Source organism: Heterocephalus glaber, unplaced genomic scaffold (assembly GCF_053883595.1).
Source record: "Heterocephalus glaber isolate CG9 unplaced genomic scaffold, H.glaber_assembly_v1.0 deba00001428, whole genome shotgun sequence".
Taxonomy (NCBI): domain Eukaryota; kingdom Metazoa; phylum Chordata; class Mammalia; order Rodentia; family Bathyergidae; genus Heterocephalus; species Heterocephalus glaber.
Window position 1 is genome coordinate 25,409,997 of NW_028258293.1, and position 27,784 is coordinate 25,437,780.

The 27,784-nt window shown below is 34.8% G+C and overlaps 2 protein-coding genes and 1 pseudogene across 2 annotated transcripts; 1 reads left to right on the plus strand and 2 right to left on the minus strand.

Annotated features, from left to right (window-relative positions):
• Positions 1-1,322: 1,322 nt before the first annotated feature.
• LOC101705120 (olfactory receptor 52E2-like) lies at positions 1,323-2,258 on the minus strand. The gene has a single exon (XM_013064952.3). The coding sequence runs from the start codon at positions 2,256-2,258 to the stop codon at positions 1,323-1,325; it is 936 nt and encodes a 311-aa protein (XP_012920406.2).
• A 10,978-nt stretch (positions 2,259-13,236) lies between these two features.
• On the plus strand, positions 13,237-14,187 carry LOC101704776 (olfactory receptor 52D1-like). The gene has a single exon (XM_013064931.3). The coding sequence runs from the start codon at positions 13,237-13,239 to the stop codon at positions 14,185-14,187; it is 951 nt and encodes a 316-aa protein (XP_012920385.1).
• Positions 14,188-16,006: 1,819 nt separating this feature from the next.
• On the minus strand, positions 16,007-16,480 carry LOC101715425 (AP-1 complex subunit sigma-2 pseudogene; annotated as a pseudogene).
• Between the last annotated feature and the right edge of the window lie 11,304 nt (positions 16,481-27,784).

The window sequence follows — 27,784 nt, forward strand, 5'->3', positions numbered from 1 at the left end:
TTACATATTTAGAAGAAATATTTAGGAATTAAATCATATGAGACATTGAGCTTTATATCTAATACTAAACATTTATTTTACCTGTAAGTTTTAGTGAGAAAATAATGCTAAATATAAAAACTTCTATTACTGATGTTGTTAGAAATTGTCACAATTTATTAATTCTGGACAATCAGTCATGAAAGAAAGCTTTCTGTTCCCAGTGAGAGAAATGGTTACAACTCCTATGAGTCTAGAGAAAAACTTATATCCTAATTATCTGAGCCACTCCAAGAAGCAGCTTTGAATCTTGCCTTGCACTAGGTTAACTGCTGTGTGAAATAGTACATTTCTTTATAGCTCAATAAATGTATACCTTATTTCTTCAGTGTACAATCATACACATTTCAGCAAAAATATTATCATAAATATTTTAATATAGCATATATTTAATATATACTATATAATGTTAAATTCACTTGTCACAAGAAATCTGTAAATTCACCTTCCATTGTGAATGATTCAATGGATTGGCTTGGGAAAATGTTCTTCACTTTCTCACTCATACACTGACTGTTTTTAGAATTAAGTGATTTACTCAAATTTTCTCAGTGAACATAATACCCTTTTCTCAATAGCCTACATAGAAAATATTATTTTTTGCACTTGTAACTCATAGAAATATGTACATTTAACATCCACTTTCCTGTGGTATATGACGACTAAATAGCAAACCTGTAAGATCTTTCACTATTTCTTAGAACTGTTCAGTGGACATTTATTAATTAAAAGCTGTGTAAGTCACATTGTGAGTTTGTGAGTATATCAATAAATACCAAGTTCCATATAGTGCAAGGTTCTCATTTATAATATTGTTCATAAGTTCAGAAATAATTATAAGTATACAGTAAATCTCTCAGCCACATTATCTTTGACAAAGGTGCCAAACATATTCACTGGAAAAAAAAACCTCTTCAATAAAGTAGTGCTGGAAACACTGGCTTTCCACCGGGTGACTTGGTGATTAAAAGAGAGTAATATGGAAACACCCATTAGAATGATAATTGGTTGGATTTGTACAAAATATAGCCGATTTTCTCCATCTTCTTTTAAATTTACAATCAGCCATCAAAAATAACATACAAGGATGCCAATGGACTACTATTGCCACAAGTATTGGATACCAAAGTTTAGGCTATCACTTGCTGTATTCAATAATGCACTTAAAAAAGAAAACAGAAATAAACATTGCTGTCAAATTTATTTAAGTGTATATAGTATCATAAGGTGTTTCTCTACTAAAAAGGTCAATTTAATATGTACTAGATGCTATTGCTTTTGAATTACTTATGTAATAATATTTTCTTCACACGATCATAGATCTGCTTGGTTTTTACCCCATATATGACAGGATTGAGCATTGGTGGGACTACTACATACAGATTGGCCAGGAGTATATGGATACAGCGGGGGACATTTCTGCCAAAGCGATGAGTCATGAAGGAAAAGAGAGCAGGTGTGTAGAAGGCAAGGATGACACACACATGAGACCCACATGTGCTGAGGGACTTGAGTCGGGCATCCCGAGATGGGAGACGGAAAACAGCACAGAGTATCTGAACATAAGACAGGGCAATTGCTATAATGTCAAAAACCAGAATTGAAATAGCACCCAAGCCATAAATGATATTGATCTTGATACTGGCACAAGACAAACGAGCAAGGCCCATGTGCTCACAGTATGTGTGGGGAATGACATGATTCCCACAGAAGGGCAGTCGTAGTATGAGAAATACGAATGGGATAACAGAAGCAAATGACCTCACTAACACACCAAAACCAAGTACAGTTACAACCTTGTTGGTGAGAATGGTGCTATAGCGGAGTGGGTTGCAGATGGCCACATAGCGGTCATAAGCCATCGCCAAGAGGACTGCCGACTCCATGCCAGTGAAGTTGTGGATGAAAAACATCTGCGTGAGACAGGCATCAAAAATTATCTCTCTGAAGCTAAACCAGAAGATTCCAAGCATCTTTGGGATGGTAGCTGTTGAGAGGCCCAAGTCAATTGTAGCTAACATGGCCAGAAAGTAGAACATGGGTTGATGTAAGCTGCTGTCAGCCCTGATCACAGACAGGATAGTAAAGTTCCCTACAAGTGCAATCATGTACACAGCACAAAAGGGAAAACCGATCCAGAGGTGAAGAGTTTCAAGTCCTGGAATCCCCAGCAACAAGAAAGAGGAGGGGTGAAACTGGGTATCATTGGGAGAGAGCATCCTGCTTGATAACAACTGAGCTCATGTTCTTACAAATGTGTATTCATCAACCTGTAAAAGTCAGTAGAGTTGGAATCTTAAAGAAAAAAAAGACTGTTATTCCACTGTGCATATCTTTTCTTGAATTTATCCACACAATCAGAAATACAACATATAAAGAACACTGTGGAAAACCACATTCTGAATGAGAAGGCTCTGGAGGAAGTTATGCTGTGAAATTTTTAAAGATTAAAAGTACAGGACTCGGGATTTAGCTCAGTGGCACTGCAACTGCCTCACAACTGCAAGGTCCTGAGTTCGAACCCCAGTAACAGAAAAAAAAATTAAGAAGTACATAAGGGAGCCATGGTGACGCACACTCATATTCCAAGCACAATGGGAAACTGAGGATTGCAAACTAGATAGAGCCCAGCCTGGGCAATTTAACAACTTAGCAAAACCCTATCTCAAAATAAAACATACATACATACATACATGGATGGAGCTGTAGACAAGTGTGACGATCCTGTGTTCTATCCCCAGTACCATAACATACACACACATACAAAGCTGTACATTGTTCATCTTTGATATATTATTAATCTTTGTTATTTATTCATCTTTGTTAGGTTCTTTCTTTGCTATTAATTTGCAATAGTTTTATATTTGGTATTGTGCAGATACCAATAGCTACTGCACTGGTTATATACTCATCACCACCAGCACTATTTATTTTCACTTTGGTTGACAGAGGGATTTGCCAGGCCATCCAGGGAATCATTTCTATCTATTCCACTTAGCTAGATGGTAACACTAATGTAATGTACAAGTAGGGCATTAAGTTATTAATGAAGATAATTTTTAAAAATGTAATCTACAATATTAAAAGTCATTTAAATGATGAAAAGTGACCCATTTGTTAATATTAATTTATTATTATTATAAAAAAATGAAGCAACATTTACTGAGGTATTGCCTGCTCTGTGTGAAATTCAAGGTCAGAGCAAGTGCAATATCATAGGTAATCTCTATAAACACCTGCAGGAAAACATTTTGAATATATTTTATAAAGGAATGTACCCAAGGACTTCAAAGACTCATCAAATGGTTGAAGTACATATGTTTACAATGCAAGGGGAAAGTACACGGGAAAATAGTGAATGCTAGGAAAAGAGTAGCAATAAGGAAAATAAAAATCATACCTATCCATGGCATAAATAAACACATACCATACACATATATTCACAGATATAGCCTCCTAAAATCACATCTATCTAAATTAGATATTTCACTGTGTATTTTAAATCCAAAACAATCATGTCTTTCAAAGGCTAAGAAACAAAGTAAATAAATTGAAAAAAACACACACTAAATACAAAGACAATCTATTCTCCATTTCAAGTTATTAGAAGCAAAGAAATTTTATAATTTCAAAGTAACCTAAAGCTACATGTTTTTAAATATTCTCATGTACTTTATTTATGACATTGGAATGGGTGTATTTTCAAAGGATTCAATCTTTTATACTCTATAACTATTTCATAGTAAAAAGACTCTTTTGATCATTTTTATCCCTAGAGGATCAATAGTACCTATGACTACAATTTCAGGAAAACAGTCAGGCTATTATCTAGATATTGACATGAAGGAGGGACAAGGCAAAAAAAGGGGCTCCAGGGTACACGGGTAGCGGACAGAGCAGTTCACTATAGGTAAGGAAATGGGGAACTCTTAAGAGGAAATGGCAAACATTTAAAAAGAAAGAAAGAAAGCAAACAACAAGAGATGATATTTGGAGGAGACACACTATGGAGTGCTCTTCAGAACAGATTTTTTTCTTCTACAATATCTTATCCTTATAAGAGTAATGAAAAAGGTGTTTTAAAGGTAACCTAGGAGAGAAAGTAGGATACTTTCAGTCATGGAAATACTTTTTGTATGATTTATCAATGTAAGTGACAATGGCAGATTATGCATTCAACATTCTGTATTTCTAAACGACATCTACGAAAAACAGGAATGTAGTCAAATAGACTGAGAAAGCAATAAAAATATTTTTTCTTTTTGAGCTCATCCAGGATACAAAGTCTAGCAAAACAGAAAATTGTTTTAGCTAATAGCTACTGGGCTGACAATTTTAAATTTATTTTAATTAATATATACATACTAATATATACTAATATATATACATACTAATATATATATACCATATATATAATATATATGGGCACTGAAAATTAAAGGAAAAAAATCCTATATTTCATTTTTTATAAAAAGTAGAGATAGTATTATATTTTAAATTATAACTAAAATAATGGAAAAATTATATAACTTAATTCATATCAGTTTATCCTACAGTGAGGCAGCGTGTGAGTAGTTGGTTAAGTATACAGTGATTTGAACCCTGTGTAGAAATAATTGAATGACATATACAAAACAATGAAATTGTATAGTTGTCAATATTACATCAATACCATTCAGTGACTGACTATATTAAAAATTCTAACAGCATCTCCCTTCCCTAGCCACAATTTTCTAAAAATATTGTTAAATGGAGCCATATGTTCTTTAGCCCCACTCCAACAGTCCTGGATTTTATTCATTGATTGATTGATTGATTGATTGGTACTGGGGATTGAACTTGGGTCCTTGTGCTTGTGAGGCAGGCGCCAAAACCACTGAGCCAAATCCCCGGCCCTCCTAGCCACAAATTTTTAAAAATTCAATTGATTCTAATTTTTAAAATCAATACATTTGTCTCTCTCACGACAAGACTTGTTCAAACCATTTTTTTTTTAATTTGATTGATTGCAACCCAATGTCCTGCAATATACAGAAGGATGAGTTCTGTGGTCAGTCTAATATCTGCATAATGATTGTGATCAAAAGAAAGTAAATAAGCATTGTTGGCTGTGTCACATTCCACAGCTATCTTAACAATTTTCTGCCTCATTTTCATCTATAAGGAGATGGTAAAGATAAATAATCCTACAAATGTCATTAGATTTCAACAGATAATTATTTTAAGATACTTTAAACCATATTCCAAAGATACCATGTTGTGCATTATTTTTAGATATCAGCAGATTGATTTTTGTAAAATTTGCATTAGATAGATTCAGGCTATAATCCAAATGGTTTTAGTAGTTTCATGACAACTCCTAGCCATAATTCTTATTCATTATCTAAGCTTCATCCTTAGACTTCTTTCCCCCAAAGTTTTCGGTCTCCTCTTCTCTCCTGCTATGCCTCTATCCCTTTATCCATCCCTAGGTTCTATGGCAGCACCTGTGCAAAGAGAGAGAAGAAAGTCTCACCAGATTGAGCCCAGGATAGAATCCTGTCTCTGTTTTTTCTCAACCCACCTTGTCCACTATTTATGAGGATGCTTCTCATTGCCTAAGAGGCACTTGCAACAGAAAATCCCCTAGAGGTGATTTTGTAAAGCTCACAAAGTCTCTAAGGAGTCTACTTTCTAATGTGGTCTTGACTCAGGAAGAGAGCAAAATTAAGGAGCCCACATTGCTAATCAAACAAAAGGGCACGTAGGTCAGCAAGATGGCAAGACAGGAGGACTCAGCCTCCATTCCCCTCACAAACACTGATTTAATAATCATTCATGGAAAATAATTTTGTAACAGCTCTGCTATTCAAATGAGAGGTTTCAGCAACCTAGTGGAGCAAGAATGAGAGAAGGCAACAGTGAAAATGATAAAAAGAAAAGCTCCACTTGCCCATGTGACACAAGACAGATCATTCTGCTCACTGACAAGAGAAATCACTCAGCCCCAGCATTCTCTTCTGGGAGAAAGAAGACACAAAGGAAATGTGACACATATGTACATGGAGCACTGTCATTCTTATAAAGTAATAAATTTTGTCATTTGTAACAACATGGATATACCTAAGTGATATTAAGATAAATAATCTCAGCACAGAAAGACAAATACGGCATGATCTTACATGTGCAATTTTAAAAAATACGATTGTTTAACTTAAGAGATCAGAGGCCTGGGGCCTGGAGAAAAAATGATTAGGAACACAAAATTTTAGCTAAGCAGAGGAATAAGTTGAAAAATTCTATGTTCCATAATGGCAACGATACTTAATAACATTGAAAGTTGCTTTTAAAAGTAGTGTTAAAAATTTCTACTAATATGTAAAACCTGCCTTAGTTGCAGGTATGACATTTGTCATGACTTTCAGAAATGCAAGCTAGAGAATTGGACATTTTCCTGACTCTGCTGAACATGAATGTAAATTTCTTTGGCTCTCAGCCTCATCCAAATGCTCTACACTGGACTTTACACTGGATTTTACTGTCTGACATCTCATGAATACACCTGTTTAGACATTTTTCATCAGTAAAATATCTTTTGTCAACAAATTTAGTTTAAGGATCTAATCAGTTTTTATTGGTGATGCATGAATCAAGGATAATCCTGTCTGAAAATACAGGATTCTACATTAGAGAGGACAGAACAAATAGTTTTTGTAGAATATATTGAGCAGGAGCAAGGATACCAAATAATACAAAAATTGATTAATTCCAAGGTACTTTTCTTGACAAGTTAAAATCAAAGAGGCTTTCTTTCTCTTGCTTTCTGAGGTTGACCTGTCTCTTTCTGATTGGTTGATGTAAATCTCCTATTTTTAGGAGAAACTGTCCGTTGGAGGATTTTCCTGACTGTTTGACTTCATTACGTGCCACTTTGCCCAAGTGAATCAATCCTGGCTTGTTCTAGTCTAGTGGCTCCTAAAGCAAGAACCCAATATAAAACAATATTCTCCCATGAGTTTTAATGAACACATATTTTCTGTAACTGTATTGCACATTACAGATGCTACTTCAGCATTTTTCCAGACAAGCTCTCCGATATGAATATCCAAAGCTTTTCTTCTTTTTTGACGGGGGAGAGGGGTGCTGTATTTATTCATTGACACTGAGTTCATAACCCTCACTCCCGACTGCTGAAGCTTATCTAACAGTCACTTTTCCCATAAGGCATACAATAATCTTTGGTCACTTTAGACATTTCACAGCACCTCAGCACTAAACTTGTGAGCCACTATTAATAAGGAGATCCTTATGAAAGAGAGTGAGACAGAGAAAGAGAGGCATAACACTGTATAGACAGCAAAAAGGACACTTGTCTCTCAGAGCTGAAACAACAGCTCAGAACATTATCTTATTTGACCTCATCTGGGAACATCAAAGTCAGGAAGTTCAAATTTTTGGCAACTTTTTACATGTGGCAAATGACGTTGAATGAGTGTGAATATTGATTTGGAGCTGCAAGTACATTTTAAAAGTTAGACAAACTTGCCATCTGAAATCGTGAGAATCAATCATATATGTTTGGTTTATATAAATACATATTTGAGATATATAATTATGCATAATTTGAATGAAGAATTTATGTATAATTTTAAATTTTGAAGGTTTATAATTAAAATAATTCATGTGATTGACACAAAAGTGTTTCAAAAAATTGTTTAAAGATCTAAAAGGTAGCTGAAATACATTCAAAAGCAAACAATAATCAAATCTAGCTAAAAAGATTTAACAATTCAGTGAGTGTTTTTCTTTTCTTTTTTTTTTTTTTTTGGTACCGAGGATCGAACTCAGAGCCTTGGGCTTGTGAGGCAGGCGGGGTGCCACTGAGCTCAATCCCTGGCCCTTAACTGTGTGTTTTTCTATATTAATGTTTAGATATAATAAAATTCTCAGCAAAATTCCACTGTTATTATAACTAAATATTTTTATGAATTTTATTCTGATAAACTATGAAAGGAATAGGGATATATAACATAAATTTAAGATTATTATATAAAATGTAGTGTCTAATATGACATAAATATTCAAAATTATATAAATACAAGATATACAATTAACCCTAAAAACAATGTAATATGAAAGATGTTACTGCTTTCATATATTTTTATATTAAAAATAAAAAGACATTATGTGAAACATAATTTTAAGGAACAACAACTGTGAGACACAGTAATTCTGCTGAAAGGCAGGCTCCAGAGACAGGTGAAGCACACTCACCCCCCTCTTATCTCCCATATTTTCCTTTTATTAAAAATGTCGAGTTTTAATATTATAGAAATTGTGTTCTGAAGTAAAATCTTAACTCCCTGGGGTTTCTATTCCTTACACCACAGGGAAGCTAGTGTGATTCCTTCCCACGGGATCCTGGAGCACCTAGAAGCTGTCTTTGACTGAGCTCATTTGGAAAAGCTATAAGTAATGAGAGAAGGGAAGACTTCCTTCATTTTGATCCATGCAGAATCCCTGGTGAGGAAAGGCAGTACACAGTGACTCTCACTGTGTCTCACTGCTGGCTGGTCAGCAGTCAGATGCAAGGTTTCATGGCTCTACTTAGAGAGGGAAGGATCCGCAAAACAGGCTTGTGGGAGATTTCTTGGGACAACTGATCATGTTTGCATTTGTGGCTCCTGAACAAACTGGTTGTATCTTCCAAACAATGGCATCTCTACTATTATAGAATAAGATTGGGCAGCACTTTTCCTTAGGAGTAAATCTATACATGGGTTTTTCTCCATACATCAGAATACTGAGGCAGACAGATGAAGGAAAGGATGAGAGTGAAACAGATGAACTCATGTATGTACTGAGAAAACCTTAGAAAGCTACGTTATTTGAGTAATATTTCATCCTGCTCAGAGCAGTCCAAAATTGTGTAATGTCATTTTATATTTAAGAATTTAGGGTGTACTAGTGTTTTAAAATTCCATGTAATTATTACAACTTCATATTATTTGGGTTCAAATCCCATTTCCACAAATTCATAGTAGAATGGCTTTGGGGAGACTAATTGAATAGTCTTAGCTTGTTTTCTTATCTGTGTCATGAACGCAATCACCTACCCCAAAACTCCCTTAAGGACAAAATGGGTTAATGCCAGAAATGTAACTAACAAAATATAGAAGCTCAATTCTTGTTGGCTTCTAGTATTTAATTTTAAATAGAGAGATAACAAATACTGGAGTCATTGAGAAGGCATTATAAACCATTTGTTTCTTTCTCCAAAAACTTACATAAAATTATTATTTTGATTTCATTTTCTCTATTATGTACACAGACAAGAAATGAATAGACTAGAATTCAATTTTGTTGGACACTAATTGTTGAATATGGCTAAAATTTAACACCATAATCATGAAACTGTTACTGCAGTTTATATTAAAATTATGTACCAGAAAAATAATAATGTTCCTTCTCCTTGTCTTTTACTTTTTTCCTCTCTCTTTCATTGGAACCACAAGGAAACATATGAAAATACATCATTTCTATGCAGGATGAATCTGCAGTAGAATAAAGAAGAAAGATATGAAAAAGTATAAAATACAAAATGACAGAGTGACAAAAGGTAAGTACAGATAATGTAGACACCAAAGAGTCTGTCAATGATGGTTCAATGTAATTAGCAAAATAATGGTATAAAATTTGATGGATGAGTAGAGGTTCAATATCAGTAAAAGGTTTTTAAAGATTGATATGTGGTAAAAATACCACGATGAACAAAGACACAGGGTCACAGCTCTCACAGATTGAGAAAGTGACCAGTTCTCCAGGGAAAGAGATGTGGAGAGATGTATTTCAAATGATCAGAAAAATTCCTTAATACATACTATATTAGACATGGGAGGCCATGACTTGTTTGTAATTTCTTGGGGTTTTCTGATACATACAGATTCAACTCTGCATTATGTACTCACCTAAAATACTACAGGGAATTCATAAATACAAATAGATTGTCAATGTTTCTCCTTTTGGGGGGGGGGGGAGGTGCCAGGGATCAAACTCGGGACCTTGGGCTTGTGAGGCAGGTGTCAGAACCACTGAACTAAATCCCCAGCCCTAGATTGTCAATGTTAAGGAAAAACTCAAGCCGTAGTGATGAAGTTCAATCATATGCTTTCTGTACTCCTTTCCATCCACCCTCTCCTGACTTGGATGAGGAACTCTTTAGGTCTTCTTATGTTATATAATTATCAGTATAATTGTACTTACATTCTATATGTCCATATGTTTCATTTTTGTATACATATTTTTGTATCAGTTCATAGAAATATACTATATTCCTTTTAAATATGTTGAGAATACAATCATACACATGCTAGTAATTTTAAAATTTACTGTTATTTTACTATTAGATTTTTGAATGATTCAATTTTTATTCCATTAGTGTTTCACAGTAAGAATCACTGTACTTATTCCCAAGTTTATATGTGAAACTTTTTCTAGGGATGAGAAGTAATTAAATAATTCATTTAAAAATAATATTTTAGTTGTAATGTTTACTATATAATTTTACCTTAAAAGTTGCGTCAATTAACTGTCCTATAAGTTTTTTCTTCTTATTTTGTGAAAAGTAAAACTGATTTTTATAATCAAATAATATGAGAATAAAAATACTTACTATGCTATCTATCATTTTCTTCAAAGTAGTTGCTCAGTACAATACATAAACCAAAACTATTCCTACCAAAAAGAAACAGATAATAACACAAACTTTCTTTTCAATAAACTACCACCAATTGTTCTTAAAAGTTCCTCTTTAATCCATCTCTTACATCAGTCTTGAATTTCTGTTGGCCAAAAATAGACTCTATGATTAGTATCTTATTCATCTTATTTTAAACTTCCATATTGTCAGTAATACAATACTTTAATGATTGGATATTAGCACTCACTGTACTCTTAATTTTTTTCTGTATAATCTCTCCATTTACTTTGTACTGGGAAAATATATTCATATTTGTTTAGAGAAAAAAAGTAAACAGAAAGAGAGATGGGTAAAGTGTATGAGAAACATGAGAATGTTAAAAGAACCACAATATATTTAAATGTTAAAAAGATTTATTTTAGGGCAAAAAGGGGAAAGTATGTAAAAGGCAGGAGCTCAAAGAGTATCAACATAGACTTGATTACAGAGCAGTATAAGACTGACAGAGTCTAGTTATGTTAAATTTCCTTCTCAGATGTTTTGGAGAATGGCTAGTTAGGGGGGAAAAGGCTTAGATTTAGAGTAACTTCTTTAAGGAATATAAAAATGGAGCTTTCACACATTATTAATAATCAAATTAATGGAGAAAGCATTTTTTTCAGTTGTATACAAAACATCCTTTCTATGGTCACCCACATAGATCACCACATAATTAGGGTAATTCATCACTATAATTAAATATAAGGGATGTTTAGTCAGCATCTGCACTAAAAACTAAGTCTAACAGTACCAACTTTATGCAGGTTATTAAACACTCTTCAATCAAAAGTGAGGATAAAATTTGTATGTGTTAATACATGAAATGTTCTTAGAAAATCAACCGATTCATTTTCAGTGACTGACAAATTTAGAAATGTTAACTATTATCTTATCACATAACTTTCTAGTAATCTAGTTTCCCTAAATTCTTATCCTGTCCAATAAGTGTCATGATTCAGAAATAACATTCCCCAGACTTTCCGAAGCTACCTTGATGAATGAGCTATTGGCATTTAAGCTATTTTCGTGCCCAAAAGAGAATATCCATTCACTGGGACTCTAAAATTCAAACATTGAAACTAAGCAGAACTTTTGAAAGTGAAACATCAAAGACAGATGAAGAGGTTATAATGTATTAAATAATTACAACTGAGTATTGACGTCCAGTGTACTATACATCATTCAGTTCTCACTTCATTGGACACTGACTTGAGCCTTATTTTTCATGATCACAAAACAGTATAATCTATGAATATATCTATAACACTAAAGAGCCTCAGGAACAGTGTCAATTCTATATTGAAAGAGAAAAAAAGATAAAGAAAATGAAACTACTAGGGAACCTGTATGACAGTCAAAATGCTGTTGTGATAATCTTAAAAGAGAGCAAGTGTAACGAGTAAATTGCAATATGGGGAGGAGGATGGGGATGAGACAATATAAATGAATGAAGAACAAAGAGAAAATTATGATCTGAACTTGAATGAATAGAATGCTTTATAGTGAAGTCAATAAAAAGCCAGTGCTTAAAAAAATCCAGGGTTTCTACTAATTGGAATAACAAAAGGAAGTGATAAAGCTTATATGATGAGTTATAATGAGATTGTCGGGATAAGGGCTCCATCAGATTAGGAGTAAAAACAAATTCTGGGGCCATTGGAGAGTCATTAATAGTACATTGATTTATTTCCTAACACACTGTCCTTACCTCATTCTTGTTATCATCCTTAAATATGTCTCATGAAGATGTGAATCAACCATCTGATTCCACAAACATTGAGAACTTCTCCATGTTAGATTTTATATCTCAAAGCCACACTGTTACATGATATATCTGAAATATTGTGGCTAAAATCTAAAAAAAAATAAATTCTCTATTCAAAACCTCATTCTTTAATTTTTGATGAGTATCACATTCTTCTCAATGAAAGATAATACATTTTTAAAAAAACTTTTCTCTGGATTTGGGTATGTAAATCCTAACCTCATTTAACATCTATATATTAGCTATATTGCACATTAAAAATTCATGAACCAATAAAACGTGTCAATGTTAATATATTGTGAAAATCTATTAAAGCTTCCCGTGCAGGGTTAAGGAGATTCATAGAGTTCAATGCATCTTAATAAGAGCAAATTGTTTTTTTTAACTCTCAGTTCAGGCGTCATCTGTGTTTTTACATGCTGTCACTTGTTTTTCTTCTTTTCTTGGTACTGGGGTTCAAACTCAGGACTTTGTGCTTTCGAGGCTCACAGCCATGCTGTCACTATTAAGGCAGAGTAACCTTGTTTTAATACCTGACTATCAAATGATTAGACAATTTCTATCTAAATGTTTATATTTATTGTATTTGCTCTATGACCCACAGTTCTTTGCATTTTGGATTTCATTTTGAAGAGTTAAAAACTTAAAAACTATTACTCTGTTTTCTTTAGAGGAAACATACAGGAAGAGGAAGCTGAAACACTTGACCTTTGTGATGTCAGCCTACAATAAAACCGATGTCCATATATCAACCTTTACTCTAATTGGCATTCCTGGGTTGGAGGCTGCCCACATCTGGATCTCCATCCCATTTTGTTTGTTCTACTTCTTAGACCTACTGGGAAACTGTTCACTAGTGTTTATCATCAAGACAGACCCCAGCCTCCATGAGCCAATGTATCTCTTCCTCTGCATGCTGGCCTTGGCTGACCTTGTTGTGTGCACTACAGCTGTTCCCAAACTTCTCAGCCTCTTCTGGTTTCATGATGGAGAGATTCGCTTGGAAGCCTGCCTCACTCAAGTGTTCCTGATTCACTCTTGCTCTACCATGGAGTCTGGCTTCCTCCTGGCCATGGCTTTTGACCGTTATGTAGCTATTTGTAATCCACTGAGACACTCGGCTATTCTGACACACCCTGTAGTTGGAGGAATGGGACTTGCTGTTGTACTCAGGGGCACCGCACTTCTCAGTCCTCACCCTTTCCTGCTGCGCTGGCTGCCCTACTGCAGAACCAACATAATTCCCCACACCTACTGCGAGTTCATGGCCCTCATCAAGCTGGCCTGTGCTGAGACAAGAATCCGCAGAGCCTACAGCCTCATTGTCGCCTTCCTCACTGGGGGGGTGGACTTCATCCTGATCCTTTGTTCTTATGTCCTCATCCTCCACACTGTCTTCCACCTCCCATCCAAGGATGCCAGACTCAAGACTTTGGGGACCTGTGTCTCCCATGTCTGTGTCATCTTAGTGTTCTACACTCCAGCCTTCTTCTCTTTTCTCACACATAGGTTCGGACACCGAGTGGCTCCCCATGTCCACATATTTGTGGCCAATATCTATCTTCTTGTCCCACCCATGGTGAATCCCATTATTTATGGGGCAAGGACCAAGAGAATACGAGACAGATTCCTTAAGTTTTTCTCTTTTTCAAAGGCTCTAAAATAAATCATTGTTGTTAGTGAGTAATAACCGAAAAAAATCATTATATCATGTATTTTACAAGAATATTATGTATTCTTCAGTAAGGTTTTATTTTAATGATGAGCTGTTTTAAGCTTTTATGAAAAGTAACTTTTCCAAAAAAAATTGAACATTTAGGGGCGGGAATTTATCTCAGTGGTTCCACAGCCTGCCTCACAAGCTCAAGGTCCAGAGTTTGATCCCAGGTACCAAAAAAGAAAAAAAATTGAACATTTAAAAAAATGTAACTGTAGGTTATCTATGCGTTTCAGAAATTTTTCCCAATAAACACTGCTATTAGTTTAAAAGGAGAATCATTATTCTGCTCAAAAATAATCATTTGAATATATTTAGTATAACTGCCCTGTATTTTGTTTAAATGTATCAATTAGCATGAATACCTGATACTGTCATTATAGAAAAATCTGATTTTGAATATATTTGGAGATCAGATTTAGAGTAAAACAGGAATTTACAAAATAATATACCTCTAACTGTTTTTCCTTAGTATTTTGTGTGTGTGTGTGTGTGTGTGTGTTTGTAAGTTGAACATTTATTACAACTAATTGGCGGTGTGATAAGACAGTGGCCTGAATGTTGGTCACAGTCACAACAAAGCTTAATCCAGCCCACTATATACAAGTGAAAGTATAAACCATAAACACAATGTTTAGATATGTATAACAATATATAAAAGGGATGCTGAACAGTTATATAACTTTTAAAAATATAGGGCCAACTAATGCTATTTTACTTCATTCATGTTCATTTTGTCATATGAAATGTGTCTTTTTAATTTTTTTTTTTTTAATTTTTAGAAGACTTCTGATAACTCGGCAGTGCCATGGAAGGAAAGGAATCTACTGTGAAGTTTGCAGCACGTCTAATTGGAAGGAAGCAATAGGAAGCAAAATAAATGTGGCTTTAGCAAGCACTCCAGAAAGAATATTCATGCTTTGAACAATAGCTTTATGCAACACTGAAGAAAGCAAGATATTTCTGTAAGATACTGTTATGGAAAATCTGTGGTCATTTTACATCCACACTTTATTTGGGGGCATCAAAAACAATCCAACCAAATAACTGATTAGGACCACAAAAAAATTCATGTCAGGAGTCAAATGTGCTTTGGCCTTAAAAATTGTGTGCTCACTAACATGAAGCAGTCTTTGTACCTTCTCCCATTCACTCAGAATGTTTGGGACATACTTTCAGTGTAAAACAGCATCAATCCTATTTACTCATCTAAAATAGTCTCTATTCCCTTTATTTTAAAGTATGTAGAGTCCAATAGGGGTCTTTGGTATAGTTTGTTGTTGTTCTTTTTGGTTAAAGTTTCACCATTAAATTTCCATTCCATGTGACATGTTAATTCCTTTTATTTGTATTATACATAATAAAATGCTGCACTAGTCTTTGGTTTCATAAAACCAAGTTTCACATTATAATTTAAGTTTCCTTTGTCAAATACAGTAAATAATAAATGTATATTGTCAAATTGTTTGATATACATGTATACAGATGTGTCATTCTCATATGTGCACATAATCATTGAGAAACTGACCTATAACCTTTTAAAATATCCAAAGAGGTATCTTTCTAATTCATATTTATATGAAGTCCCTTATCGTTTGATTAAGCAAAATTCCCTTTAAAAAAAATTGTGTAGGCCTGAATGAAGCTGCTTGGCAAAACAGTAATACTGACAAGGCATCATCTTACACCATTAGCTAACATGGACATGAGGGCAGTGACCATCTACAGTGTGTGAAATGCCACAGGAGTCAGCAAAAAGGTAGGGGAGCTACGTCAGTCCAATTTCTTCAAGAACACTTCGGGGGGTTTCAGCTTCCTCCTACAGGAGATCGGCCTGTTCAATTGCTTTTAGGACATGTTTCTTGGATGTTTCCTGAACTTCCCCTCCCAAAAGAAATTCATCCAAAATGAAAAAGGCCTTCCCAAACTTAAAGATGATATCAAGTTCACACACACTGCCAAAATACTTGTCAAGTAATTCCACGTAACGATGAATTATTTCCAGGGTAATTAGTTCATTGTCCTGATCCTCAATAGCACAACAAAAATACAAACCAGCATCTTTTGTAAACAATCTTCAGATCTCCCACCACTCAAGGAAGCTGCACATTTTAGGTTTCCTTGCCAACACGGTTTGAACAAGTTCTCTTGTGATCTTTTTCTTCTCTTTGTCTGACAATGGGACATACCATTCCTGCAGTCGAAGCTTTCCCTGACGACTAAAAAGCAACATAAATTGCATGCGGGCCTCGCGCGGCCCATGCAAGGCTCCGCTGGGAGGGGCCGCAGCAGCGGCAGCCTATGTGGAGCCCCTGCCGCCGAGCTGAGGAACTGTTTGCCCTTAGTATTTATTTTTATAATAATTGTTAGTACATATAATATACATAAATTATCATGCTTACTGTGACATTTCTTCATGAATATTACCGTAGTCCCTTTCTGTATTACTCTTTTACTTTTTAGCCACCTTCCCTGTGGAAACTTTCTCATTGCCTCTTAATTCCACTTCTGCTTTCCTGTCTTTTTCCCCTTTAAGTTCCACATATGAGAGAAAATAAATAACACGTCTCTTTCTGATTCTGACTTTTTTCACATAACGATAATCTCCAGTTCATTCCATTTTCCTGTAAAGACATGATTTTGTTCCTCTTCTGGCTGATATATGAATATATGTATATGTATGTATACACATTTCCATTCCTCCACTGATGTGCATCTGAGCTGATTCTACAACTTCACTAATGTGACTAGTGCTACACTTATCATGAGTACACAAGCATCTCGATGTTATGCTCTGAATGCTTTGAGAATCTCTTCAGGAGTGCTTTAGCTGGATCATATTTTTGTTCTATTTTCAGTTTTTTGAGGAAACCATACCATTTTACATCGTATCTTTATGAATAATGTATGATTCCAGCAACAGTATATAAGGATTCCTTTTTTCACATATCCTCACCAGCATTTGTTATTTTTTCCTGATAATAGCCATTCTGAGATGAGAGAGAATCTCAATGAAGTTTTCATTTGTACTTTCCTGATGGTTAAATATGTTAAGTATTTCTTCATATATGTAAAGTCTATTTTTTTAAAAGAAGTTTCTTCGCAGCTCATCTATCCATTTATTTATTGGATTACTTGTTTTAGTGTTACATTGGTTGAGTTTTTTTATGTTTTGGTTATTAATCCTCTGTCAGATGAATAGTTGGTACTGATTTTATCCCATTCCGTAGTCTTTCTTTTTATTCTCTTGATTGTTTCCTGGACTATGTAGGAGCTTTTAAATTTTTGTAAACTCATTTATCATTTCTTACTATTATTTTCTGAGTTATTAATGTCCTGCTGAAGAAATCATTGCCTATATGGATTTCTTCAAGTGTTTTCCTCTAATACATTAAAGGTTTCAGGTTACATTTAGGTCTTTGATCCATTTTCAGTTAATTGTCAGTAATATGAAAAATAAAGACAGTTTCAATCTTCTAAATGTAGATATTCAGTTTTCTCTGCACCACTTGGGAAGAAGGCTGTTGAATCTAGGTATGTTTTTGGCTTGTTTGTTGAGCGTCTGAGGGAAGTAAATGCATGGGCTTATTCCTTGCTTCTCTGTTCTATTTACTGCTTTATGTGACTGTTTTTATGCCACTACCATGTTGCTTTTTTCTTAAACTGGCTCTAAAGTATATTTTGAGTCTCAAGTATAGTTCTTTTTGCTCAGGATTGCTTTGTTTGAGGACTTACATCTGTTCATATGAATTATAGGACTTTTTTTCTAGTTCTATGAAGTATATCATTGGTATTTTTATGAGAATTTTATTAGATGTCTAGATAGCTTACAGTAGTGTGGCTATTTTAACAATATTATGCATCCAATCCATGAATGTGAAAAGATTTTCCATTGTCTAGCGTTTTCAGTTTCTTTCTATGATGTTTTATAATATTTACTGTAGAGGACTTCAACTTATACTTTGTCTCTTTTAATCATTGTTGATGTTGCCTTTCCAAATCTCAAACCTCAAAATCAGAATAATAAAAATGTTAAGATGTCTTTTGTGCCTAAACTGTCTTTCAGTTTCTTAAAATAACTACTAGGTGACACAAAGATCTGTTCTACCATCCAATAAAACAACAACAATGAAAAGAAACACCTAGGTTTGTCTAAAATTCTCCAGAGTCTCATGTAAAACTTGTGTGAGAGTTCTTTCCTCAAACTTAGATATATTTTTAAAAATTTAAAAATAAAAAAGGAGTTACCTGCTTAGTCAGATTATATATTGATAAAACATATTAATACAAATATCTTTCTATGATTGTGTACTTTTTAATTTAAAAACAGGCATGCTGCTATGCCTGATGGCAAATTCCCATTATCCTAGCATGGGAGGGACAGGATTGGAGGGACAAGAGGGACAGAGGAATGAACCCTCCTTCTAGTTTAATATCATCACTTTTATCTTCAAAATTCTACATATGAGAGAAAATGTGGTTTTTGTCTTTCTGATTGTATCCAGTTTCATTTATTTTTTATGATTTCCATTCTATTTAAAATGTCACAATTTCTTTATCAGTACATGAATTGAAGTACACTTAGTTTCTATAGCACTGCTGGTTACTGAGCTCTGATGGGGGGAAAAGAACAATGAGAAAAAGAATAAAATAAAAGCAAGAAACACCATAATGCATGGATATACACAGGAGCACATGTGCACTGAACCCAGTTTTAGATAGGATTGGGAACAGGAACAGGCCAGAGGCAAAGAGCAGCAACGATTGCTAGGCTGGCATGGGGTAGCAAGTGTCCAAGAAATTGTCCCAGAACATGTGCAGAGTACAAAAGGCACGAATGTGTGTGAGCTGGGCTCCAAGTCCCCAGTGCCTGCTCCACTTCCCTAACACACATCATTTATAGACCATAAATTCAAAAAACAAATCATTTTTAAATTCAAGAGAGCAACCAAAGAGCATTGATCTCCAGCCAGCGGACCCCCACTTGAGATCAGGGCTGGAGCATTATACTGGTCACACTCATGAAGCTCTCCATGCTATGAACTGAGCCTTTTTGCTAGTTCACTTTTGGGACACACTGGTCAGTTATTTCTAGAGAAGAAAGAAGAGGAAAGGACAGTGCATGAAAGGACATACCTTACATTAAAGATTTTGTTGTCCATAAGATAATTTGATTTTCCTGAAACAGTTAAGATGTGACGCTACCAGTTGCTTAAACTGATAAGTAAATATATGGGGATTTATGTAACTTTTGCCTACTCGATATAACTCAAGATTTAATCCCAGATGAAGTATCAATAAAAAGAATCAGAAGAGTAAATAAATTCCATTGAGTTTAACTAAGAATGAGAAATGGATGAGGGTAGAAAATGGAGGGGGTAATTGAAAAAAAAGAAAGGGAAGTTAAAAGGAGAAATTTTCTAATGTGATGGTCCAGGGTAGTGGTGACACAAGCTCCATCTACCATTTTATACTCCTACAAAGCAAGGTAACTGAAAGTTCATAGAGAATTGACAAGTAATAATAAAAACTCCCTTTCCTCTGCTTCTTTTTCTTTCAAGGCATGGTCTCTTCTTGACTCATGCCCAGATTAACAACTAAAATCCACAGAGACTTTATATTCTCAAAATAAAAGGCCTTAAGGGATATTCTAATGAATGTCTCTCCCAGGCAGAAAGCAGTGTCCTCATAAAAATGAAGTCAACTGGCACAGAATAGAGATTAGAATTTCATCCTGGTGTCCAGACTGGTGAGTCTTCCCTTCACTCAGTTCACAGATAGACAGAGGGGAAAAAAAGGAAAAGGAAGAGATGGTAGGAGGCAAGTGATATATTTTGAGGAAGAAAGACCAAGATTGAAGGTTTGGTGAATAGGATCATAGCTAGTAGAGACCTCATAATATTAGTACCAGCATTTGGATTTTTGCATGAATCTAGTTGGTGAAACTTTAAAAAAAATCAGTTTACTCCACAGCTAATGAAGGATGAATAACATGACAGCTTTGAAATATGATCAAATGGTTTTGCAAGAATTATGTTATAGAAGTAATAACCGATTTGAGTTACTTGCCTTTGTTGTTTCTGTTTTCTAGACTAAGAAATTGGCTTGTGAAGAAATTAAAATATTTCTGCAAAGTCACAGAGCAAATAAACAATGTTTGTTCTTTCTTTCCTTCAAATCCAGAGTGAATGAGTCTTAAAGCTAGGTTTCACCTGAATCAGTCTGAAGTGGAGCTTGTGCTCTTAGGAGTTAGAAAGCACCTCACAGTGATGGTCTCAGGAAATAGTGATGGTTTGACCGTTATGTACTGCAAACATTTACTAATAAAAAAAGGGAACACTCTGAAAATAGTTTATCATAGACTAGGTCTATGGTACCTGTATTCTACATTTTTGCTATGTGCAGTTTCAGCTAATCACCATCAAGGTGACCCAAAAATATAAAATAGAAAGTAGGGGAAAGGAAAGGAGGGAAAGGAAAATGGAAAATAAAATCTTTGTAAAAAGGAGGGGTGGAAGGATTGAAGGGAGGGCAGGGGAATGGGGGGAAATAAAGAACCAAGATAGATCTTGCAAAAGTAGAAATTCCCAATGATGAATGGCTTCGTATTGTGTTCCTAAAATGTACCAATAAACTTAATAAATAAAATAGAAAGGGTCAGAAATAAACAATTTATAAGTTTACAAACAAAAGACATTATGATGGCTTGAATCAGCACAGTATGTTTTTGTTCAAATAGATTGAAAAAGGAAAAAGATGATCCTTATATTTTCAGTTGAATAAATCACTGACTGATAATGACATTCAAAGATAGACATTAGCAAAACTAAGTTTAGAATTGTCATGTTGCGAAAATAGGTTCGAGAAATCCACTTTAGAAATATTTAATTTGGGGCCGGGGATTTAGCTCAGTGGCACTGTACCTGCCTCTCAAGTGCAAGGTCATGCGTTTGCTCCTTGGTACCGGGGGAAAAAAAGAAAGAAATATTTAATTTGTGGTATATATTGAAAAGTGAAAAAACTACCCAATAGGAATTTGGTTATATGAATCTGAAATTTAGTTGCCACAATGAGGTCTGAAGAAGTTTATGTTGAAGTCTTTGTTATAAAGATACCTATGAATGAGACTGCCCATGTAGATTACATGAGATAGCAGAGAACAGAATGCCTCAGAATTGCAAACATGGTGTTTTATAGATAGATCTCTTAAATTATAAAACAGTAAAGGGAGCAATTATCTTATGGAGGTTATAAATAGGAACCTATAAAATAAATGATACAAACTGTACTAATGTGGTACAAACAAGTTCCTGCAACATGACATAAAATTTTCAGAGACCCTAAAATATATAAACTTTGAAAACACTGGTTTTGTGAAGAGGTTACATATATCTATTCATAAAATAAAGAGCTGTTACAGTACATGATTATACATTAATATATTCCCTTTTGTCATATATGTTTAAAGTATATAATTCAATTTCATATATTGAAATTTAAGGTAAATATTTGACTGTTTATCTTTATGAAGTTTAAAAGTGCCAAAAGAAACAATCTCAAGATATATAAACATCATTGATGAACAAACACAACAAAATAGGTAGACAGATTTTTTGATTGATTGATAGATAGTGCTTATGTAAAGTACACATAAACATATACAGCATTTAGGTGCTAATACTTTGATTTGCCTATGAAATCACATGACAAATATTCTACCTTATTCCAGCTTTTCCAACGTTTAGTGTAAATGTTTTTATGCTTTATATACATATAAAATGATGTCTTTTGGTATATGCATATATACAGTACATACAATATAGTGTTTTATATATATACAAGTATACATATACTGCATATCAAATATTATTTGGTAAAATAGTAAGTTATTTTGTGTTTGATATGTTTTTCTTTGTGAAAACCATTCCTGTCTGAAGAACTCCTTAAATATCCACAACTTGAATAAACTGAAGCAGGTCTTTCTTAAATGACAATTTGATGCTCAATATAGAAAAATTCATTCAGGATGAACTGTATAATCCTGCAAAATTTGAAGGAATCATATATGTGTAATTTTATGAGGGATGATTTTGAGAAGAGATCATCTCCCTAAAAGTAAGATTTTTTAATGTGTACTTCACCTTTACTTTAGCTTTGTAACTTTGTTTTGAATTGAGATCTGGCTATGTTTCTCAGGCTGCACCTCAATTTGCCATCCTATGCTTCAGGCTCCTAGTAGCTGGGATAACAGGTGTATGCTACCATGCTGAGCTAACCTAGTGGTTTTAGAATGGTAATTAAATTCAGAATAATTTGGCTATATTAAGAATATTTTCTGTAACATGTAAAACATGAATTTTCGTAATTCTAAAGTGCACATTATGAAGGTACAGCTCAATTAATTTTGTTTAACCTACTGATCATACCTATCTAACTGGTACATACATACATAAGCAGACATTATAAGCACCTCAGAATTTCGGCTAATACTGACTTCTATTATCCCACAAAGCAACAACTGTCTTGACTCATTAGGCTATGTTATTTTTTCTGGTTATAAACTTTATGTAAATAGTTGATACTTTTCTCTCATGATTTTTCTAGTGTAACTCTTCCCTGTCATATACAGTTACAAATTTTAAATATGCTATTTCACTGTTGCATTTTTAACATTGTGTCTAGACATTTGGAAGGTGTTCTACATTTTCAAGTAGATCCAGATATGTAAACATGAGTAAAAATTGAAATAATCTTAAAACACAGATTAGTATTAGGATTTGTAGGAATGCAGAAGAAACGATCAAGTTTGCCTGAGATCAGTGAGAAAATATTAGGATATTCCTCTATTAACATCAAATGAACAGAATGTTTCAAATACAAGATTGTAGCTATCCTTGATTTGGAAGATAAGAACCAAGATCAGTAACAATTCCTTTAAAACATCCATTTCCTATAACTTCTCTCAAAGTGACCATTTGTAATTCCTGAAGTTCCTGTCAACAGATATGAGGCAACCCTTACTATCTCATCTTACCTTCCTATGCCATTCATAATATATGCCACTATTAGGTTTTAAAAAATTGTCCTTTAACAATCTCTAAGAAAAACTACAATCTATAGGAGTATAAAGATTTATATGACTAAAAAATTAAAACTTTTACTTCACCATTACCCCTATTTCTTTTTCAGTATTTAATTTCCACATGGTTTATTCATAACATTTTCTGGCTACATGCCTAATATTTAGACTCTATAGTATTTATTACTTTTGATATTCAAAGAGAGATTATTGCCAAAAGATAAGCTTTGATAACACACCACTATAAATTTTATAATCATAGCACATTAAGAAAGATAATAGGAATTTTGTAAAAGAGTGAATGAATAAACATGAATGTAATTTTCCAATGCTCCCCATTTTCTTCTCTCTCTTGGTTTTTACCTCAAAATTTTATTTCATATCTTAAATTTTTGAAGTCATAATTGCCTCAGAAATGATCTAGAAATAGTAATATATATTATTCAAATGAATATTATGAGTTTTTTAAAAGACTATATTAGTATAACATGTGTGGAGGATTATGTGTATGTGTTATTCCACATGTGTAACATAGGTAAGGCATACATTATCTTTCCATTTTCCTGTCATTTTCATTAATTACTTTCCTCCCTAGCTTGATTTCTCAGATATTCCATTTGAGGGACTTTAAACTTCTATCACACCACTTAAACATTTTCTTCTTTGATCACTTATTTGAAATATGTGGAAAATTAATATTTTTAAGGTTTTTGAGGATTACAAATGAATTTAGGCCATACCACCCCCTCAGAGTGCCGAGGAGGTGAGCCGCACAGGCACCAGAACACCCCATCCCCCAGCTGTGCCAAGCCATTACCTGGTTCCACACCACAGAGTTGCAGGGGTCATAAAGGACATTATTCTGAGCTTAAGAAAATACAGTAGAAGTGAACACCAGGAAGAGGGCCTCTCAGGGCCCTTGATGAAAATTAAAGCTCACTGGAAAAGTGAAGAAAATCCCTGCAATAAAGACACACCAGAGCACAATAGTTGGGGAGGAGTGGTGTGGACCAGAGCAGAATGGTGCAAGCATATCCCAGCCAGGGCTCCACCCTGACCCCAGAGGCTGGGGTACAGCCCAAGCCAAGGGCCCACCTGGAAAAGAGCTGCACAGGCATACAAGCAACAGCCAGAGGTCACCCCAATACCCTCAGTAAGTGTGCGAGAACCTAGCCAAAGCTTGTTCACAAAACAGGACCTAGAGTGCACAGCCCCCAAGCAAAGGCCCTCCCAGACAACAGCTACATAGGGGCCCTAGCCAGTGGCACACCTAGATTTCACCCCAAGTGTGCATAGGACCCAACCAGAAGCCCACCCAGACAACAGATCAGCTCAGGGATCCAGAAAGCCACCTTTCTGAACCCAGGAATTAGTGTACTGGTAAGCAGCAGAGAAAAGGCAGCTCTGTGGCTTGCTAAGAATTGAGGATGAGCAAAAAGTTGCCTCAACAAAGGCACAGCAGGCTGCATCTGTTGAAATGAGAAGACAGTAAACAAGTCTCAAAACCAGACTTCCAGATCACCTAGGGCAACCCCAAAGGGAAATGAGATGGAACAATGTGACACTCAACCACCTGGACTCCCTAAACTAGCAACAAAAGAGAATCTGGATAAAATGAAATCAGAAATAATTTCTCACATATCAGCAGAGATTGTACCCATAGTGAAAGACATGATTAATAAATCTAGACAGGACACAGACAAAACAATGGAGGAGCTGAGGATCATGATGGAATCCCAACATAGGAAACAAGTGGAATCCATAACACAGATGCAAATGGATCTTCAAGAAATTAAAAACTCCACTGAAAGTTTACACAGCAGAATGACCCCACGTGAGGACAGAATTTCAGATTTAGAAGATAAGATTGCAATTATGACCAGGAAAAGAAAAATTTCTTTAAAATAGAAAGAGACCATGAGAAATCAATCCAGCAGGTGCTTGACGATGCAAAGAAGAATAACGTAAGACTGATTGGAGTTAATGAAGAACAGGAGACAGTCCAGATGACAGAAAAAACTGTTCACAGAAATGATGGCAGAAAACTTCCCAAGCAGGGGAAAGAACTTGACATACAGATCAGGAAGCATATAGGACTCCAAATAGCCTTGATCAAAAAAAAAATCTACACATAGGCATATAATTGTTAAGATTCCAGAAACTCAACAGAAGAACAAAGTTCTACAAGCATTTAGAGAAAAGAAACCAATCACGTACAAAGGAAAGCCCATCAGAATCACAGCAGACTTCTCAACACAAACCATCAAGGCAAGAAGAGCTTGGAGTGACATATTCCAAGCCCTAAAAGAAAACAGCCTCCAACCCAGATTGATGTACCCTGCAAAATCTTCTTTCAAAATTGATGGAGAAATAAGATACTTTCATGAGAAAGAGCACATTTGGAACTTCATGAATACCAAACCAGCACTCCAAATATTTTAGACAATATCCTAGGAAAAGACAATGAGGATAACAACCCCAGGAAGCCTAGCAGAATGAATCCAATGGGCACAACCAGAAAGTAAATGCAAAGGGGTGAATCCAACAGAAAGAAAATGTCATGACAATGATAAGTCAATATGTATCAGTTATAACTATCAATGTTAATGGTCTCAATTCACCACTCAAAAGAAATAGACTTGCAAAATGGGTCAAGAAGCAAGATCCAACAATATCCTGCATACAAGAAACATACTTTATTTTTAAAAGAAACACATAGACTGAAAGTTAAAGGGTGGCAAATAATACTTCATGTGACAGAAACGTGAAAAAAAGCAGGAGTAGCTAACCTCCTTGCAGATCAAGTGGATTTCAAAATCTGAAACACTTCGGGTCCCAAGAATTTCAGAGAAGGGACAGTCAACCTGTATGTACAAATCTATTGTGAACATGTGTTTTCATTTCTCTTAAGTAAAATCTTAGGAACAGAACTGTTGGTTTTTAACAGTAATACAAGAAATTTCTATATTGTTTTCCAAAATGGTTTTATCAGTTTACATTCACAGTAACGGTATTAGAAAGTTCTAAGTGGTTCATACCTAAGCTGACATTTGTTCTTTTCAAACCTTTACCTTAATCTCCCTAATGAGTGTATAATACGATCTTTTTTTTAATTAAATTATTTTATTGATACATTGTAGGTATACAACACAATTACATTTCTCACTGGGAATTATACCTTTACATAATGCATCTTGGTTCTTATTTTTTCCCCATTCCTAGCCCTCCCTTCACCCCTTCCACCCTTCCCTATTTACAAAGACTTTATTTCCATTTTTTCTATTTCTCATTATTTTTCCTTTCCCTTCTTTCCTTTCCCCCGCCCCTCCCACTACCCCTACCCCTTTGAACCTTTTCTTCCTATTTTGCATTATCAATTATTCATTCTAATCATTGGTACATTTCAGTATACAATATAATGACATTCATCATTGGAAATTTGCACCTTTACATAGTCTCTCTTGGTTCTTATTTTTCACCCTTGCCCAGCTCTCCCTTCAACCCTTCCAGTCCTCCCTATTTACAAAGATTTTGTTCTTATTTTTCCATTTTCTCATATTAATCCCATTCCCTTCTATCCTTTCCCCTACCCCTCCCACTTCCTTTCCCTTTACCCCTTTTCTTCCTATTTCACATGACCTATTATACATTTAGTCCTTATTTACACTTTCAGTTTCTCACACCAGAGAAACTATTTGGTATTTATACATGTGTGTCCTATTTATTTCACTTAAGAATATCACCTCTATTTGCATCCACTTAGCTATAAATGTCTCTAATTTCTCATTTTTTATGGCTGAGTAGTACTCCATTTTATAAAAAACCACATTTTCTTGATCCAGTCTCCAGTTGATGGGCATTTGGGCTGTTTCCAAGTTTTAGCTATTACAAACTGCGCTGCTATGAACATGGGTGCACATATATCACTGTGGTATGATTCTTTTAATTCTTTGGGGAAGATCCCCAGCAGTGGAATAGCAGGGTCAAATGGGACTTTCAGTCCTAGTTCTTTGAGGCATCTCCATACTGATTTCCACACTGGTTGCACCAGTCTACACTCCCACCAGCAGTGGAGCAGGGTTCCTCTTTCCCCAAAGCCCCGCCAGCATTTGTTATTGGTTGATTTCATGATAGCAGCCATTCTTTCTGGAGTGAGGTGGAATCTCAGCACTGTATTCATTTGCATCTCTCGAATGACCAGTGATGTTGAACATCTTTTCATGTATTTATTTGCTATTTCTACTTCCTTGTCTGAGAAATGTCTGTTCATTTCATATCTCCATTTTCAGACTGGGTCTTTAAATTTGGGAGGTCTGATCTTTTTAAGTTCTTTATAGATTTGAGATAGTAGACCTTTGATGAGGAAGAGCAGGTGAAGATTTTTTCCCACATTGTGGGTTGTCTCTTCACACTGCTGGTGGTTTCTCTTGCTGTACAGAAGCCTTTTAATAAGAAGAGATCCCACTT

Excerpts from the sequence above, each read along its gene's own strand:
- LOC101705120 (XM_013064952.3), bottom strand. The coding sequence starts at position 2,258 with ATGCTCTCTCCCAATGATACCCAGTTTCACCCCTCCTCTTTCTTGTTG.
- LOC101704776 (XM_013064931.3), top strand. The coding sequence starts at position 13,237 with ATGTCAGCCTACAATAAAACCGATGTCCATATATCAACCTTTACTCTA.